Source organism: Meriones unguiculatus, chromosome 2, assembly GCF_030254825.1.
Source record: "Meriones unguiculatus strain TT.TT164.6M chromosome 2, Bangor_MerUng_6.1, whole genome shotgun sequence".
NCBI classification, from domain to species: Eukaryota; Metazoa; Chordata; class Mammalia; order Rodentia; family Muridae; genus Meriones; species Meriones unguiculatus.
Window position 1 is genome coordinate 84939532 of NC_083350.1, and position 3990 is coordinate 84943521.

At 45.2% G+C, this 3990-nt stretch overlaps 1 protein-coding gene across 4 annotated transcripts in view; it reads right to left on the minus strand.

The window, feature by feature from the left end:
• Positions 1-3879, minus strand: part of Msh3 (mutS homolog 3) — a 148770-nt gene extending 144891 nt beyond the window's left edge. For 2 of the 4 annotated variants that reach the window (XM_060377772.1, XM_060377771.1), the window contains exons 1-2: positions 3742-3879; positions 2299-2416 (exon numbers count right to left, since the gene is read on the minus strand). In XM_060377772.1, the coding sequence (XP_060233755.1) occupies positions 2299-2416; positions 3742-3879 (256 nt within the window). Of the gene's footprint in view, positions 1-2298; positions 2417-3406; positions 3522-3741 lie in introns of those variants that run through there. The other 2 variants (XM_060377775.1, XM_060377774.1) reach the window with 2 other exon arrangements.
• Positions 3880-3990: the final 111 nt, after the last annotated feature.

Below are 3990 nucleotides of genomic sequence, written 5' to 3' on the forward strand. Positions count from 1 at the left end.
TGCTGAGACCTTGGCCTCGGCAAGACCGAGGAAGCCAGAGCCTTCCTCTAAGACAGGAGACTCTGGGCACACTTACTTCCTCGCCTCTCACGCTCGCCCATGCCACATAAAAACTGCACTCTTTCTTCAAGTCCCATCCCAAAGTTACCTTTTTCATGAAACCCTGGGCTTAGTCTCCATCTTAATAGTCTCTTTCTTTCTCTGTGTTCCTACAAGACCAGAACTCTCTCCAACACCTATCACCATTATAAGCAGTAACTTTAAGCAGTTACTCATTACCCAGTATTAACAAGCAAGCAATCAGTATGAGAAGGGACATGACATTTACTGTGGTCTGCTATGTGTTAGGACACAGAATTTCATCCCTTAGCAATACTATTGGGCAGCTGCTGCTAAGTACGAGGGAACTGGGGTTGGCACCCATGTCACCTGTCTTTACCTTCCTTGTTAAAGCAAAAGCACAGAAGGCAAGAGTTGGGTTTTGCTAATCTGTGTTCAGGCTTCATAAAAGCTCTGAGGGCATAAAGTTTATCATGTCTCATGTGAACCTCACAGCTGGGAAAATGCTTGAGTCTTTCAAGTATATGAGCAAAGGTTAAATAGCTTATCTATTAACAATATCAGTAAGATATGTATATGTATGTGTGTCTGTGTGTGTGAGAGAGAGAGAGATTTTAAAAACTACTCAAAAAATAAAACTTCTAGACAGCACCTGTAGAAAAGCCTGAAGTGAACATTTCCCTGAGACTTGGAGCAATGTGAACACTATGGAAGAAAGATCACTGAAGCAGGAAACAGGGCTATGGAACCTATCCAAAATGACGCTCAAAGATGAGTAAGTCTGAAAACAAATGAAAGCTTCAGTGACTTGAGGGTTAGTCAACTGCAATACTCTAAGAAACTCTAAGAGGGATGAGGAGGAACACACAGAAAGTATTTGAGAAACAACTAGACAAGAGAGTTTTCTAAATTTTAGGAGGACAAAAAACTCAACAAGCCAAGACAAAAAAAAAAAAAAAACAACAACAAAAACTTGAAAACTAGGCTAAGGCCCAGAAATGTGTAAGAAAATGAAATCTTAAAGTGTCCCTCCACACTCTATAAATAAACCAATAACCTCCAATACATGATCTAAATAACAATCACTAACATACCTGTCTATAGGCTTGTTTTATGTTTTTGAGACAAGACCTCAAGTAGCCTGGCTCTCAAATAGCCAGACTGTGTCTGAACTCACTATGTTGCTGAGGATGACCCTGAACTCCTGATCTCTACTTTCTGAGTGCTGGAATTACAGGTATGTCCCATCACGCTCAGTTTATGCAAACCCAGGTCTTCATAGATGCTAGACAAACTCTACTAACAAAGCTATATCCCCTGCCGATGACTCAGAATGTTCGGGGGGGAAAAAAAAAACAAAACTCTTTCTTATAAATTTCCGATTTTTTTCCAAATATAATTTACTGTATTTGGTGTGATTTATCTTATTCTAAAAATATATTTTGAATAACTTTTCCAGTGTATATTTACCCTCCCCCCACCTTTCTTCCCCAAATATACATATAGGCTTCTCTGTGACTGTTAAGACTTCCCTTCTGTTCCACCCCAGGTATAAAAAGAGAACTTGTAAGTGGATAACTGGAGATGGATAACAAGAAGGCTTCACCTGTAGGATGGCTCCCTGGGTAAGGGTGCCTGCCGATAAGCCTTATACCGGAGCTCAGCGCCAGAACCCACACAATGGAAGGAGGCAATGACTCCTGCAAAGTGTCCTCTGACTTCTGCTATGCACAATGACACGTGCACACACAAATAAATAATAAATAAATCATTAGCAAATGTTTCATTTTCATAACCAAGATTTAAGACAACTAATGGAGCTGGAGAGATGGGTCAGTGGTTAAGCGCACACACTGCTCTGCCATCAGAGAACCTAAGTTCAATTCCTGGCAACCATATCAGATGGCTTATAAACATTTGTGACTCCAGCCCCAGGAGGATTCCACACCTCATGCCTCTGCACGCACCTACAGTCATACACTCACTCACACTCACACACTCACACACACACACACACACACACACACACTTTTAAAAAATAAAGTGAATGTGAACAAAGAGAAAGTTGGGAGAACTACAGCCAAATTAAGAGACTTGAGCTCCACTGTGGCCTTAGCCTCCCAAACACCAGCTCAGGCACAGCAGGAATCCTTCCCCACACTGGAAAAGAAAGACTCAATGCTCCAATGGTCAACTCCTCCTTCCTGGAACACCAGCTGCTGAGAAAGTCATTCTTACCAAGGTTGCCGGATGTGACTGAGGTATCTACTCCTTCCTTCTCTGGAACTTTCTTTGCTTTCTTCTTAACGGGCCCTTCATTCCCCAGTAGTCTCTTCCTGCCATCATCTTCTGTCACCTGTTACCGGGAAATAGTGTCAGCGCTATCCTAAGGCCTAAAGTCTCTGAAGTCATTTACCCTTGCTTCAGAATGACAGGAAGCTCCTTGTCTTCCACTCTTCAAGTAAACTTGGTGTACTTTTACTGTGGAAAGCCTTTTGGAGTGATGTTTCTGCCACCAGAGAAAGAAACTGGCAGGTGTAGTCTCTTTTCACACACATCCTGCTGATATTAAGCGGTGCTCTGCCTTTCCTACTCACATATGTTAAATAAAAACACCTCGAAAAGATAAACAAAAATATATTTTTTTCAAAATCCAAAGTTATGGGGGTAGAGGAAATAATAAACAATGTATTTCCTGTTTCAAAGCTTACATCCACTATACATCCACTTACATCGGCTATTTGTTGGCAAGTAATCTGAAAAAAACTTAAAACTTTTGGCCAATATTCTTTCAATGGTGTGATTCATCCTCATAAAGAAAGCAAAGAGAACATCAATCAGGATAGGGAAGAAATATAAATTAAAGGGGTTAAGATTCTTAAGCCGATTTGCACCTGCATTAAAACACGGCAGATAGCTAAAGCCAGTTATAATCACATGGCACAATCCTTAAGGCACCCTGGGCAAGCATGACATAGCCCCAGCTTGTGTGGGAAATACAATGGAACCCTAGAAACCTGGGTTTGTAGCAGTATCAATATGGGCTTTTGGTTTTGTTTTGCTTTGCTTTGTTGGAACTAGTTGAAGGGCTGCAAGCAACAGAAAGTAGCCAAAGACAAGCATCTGCAGAAATTTCATCCACCCAAATGCTTACGTTGGGAAGGTGCACAATACAACAGTACTCAGAAACAGTGATCTGAGATACAGAGCAATGCTTTTGAATTCTGAGAAACTAGCCTTGAAGGCAGCTTTCTTCTAGCCTGCCAGGCTAGCATATATAAAGTTGTTCAACCATCAATCTAATAGGGAAAAAGTAAAGAAAAAGGTTAAAAGACGCATCCTGGACCTGCCAGCCCTGGCCATTCACCAAAACAGAAGTTTCCGCCTCTGGTTCCGGCTAACGACTGGAGATACCAAGACCTCAAAGCTGTTACTTCGAATCCGGCTATAAAGCCTTTCAACCAACACCTTCTCCTTCCCCAGCTCCGCCTCTTCTTAGGAGGCTGAGAGCCTCCGCTTCCGGCCGCGACTCCTACACGCCCGCCCATCCTGGCCCAGACCCGGCCGCCTGGCCCCGCCCCACCACTTGGCTCCGCCCCGTGGCGGACAGAACGCGTGCCCCGACGGCCTCCGCGAAGGCACGACAGTCGACGCTGGGGGCGCTGTGGAGCGGTGCTCTACCTGTTCCGCTGGCTCCGTGGGCGACGGAGTGGATCTCAGGCTTCCCGCAGACCTGAAGAACCGACTCAGAACCGCTTGCCTCCCCGGGGCTGAGCCGGCGGCATTAGCGTGTCCCGGCGCGGATTTCGTGCGGGGCATAGCGGGGTGCGGAAGGAGCGGCCCTGGAGCGCGAGCGCGCCGCCGCACTTCCCGCGCCTGCGCGCACGCGCGCGCACACAGCGACCTGGGCGGGGCGGGCGGGGAAGGGCG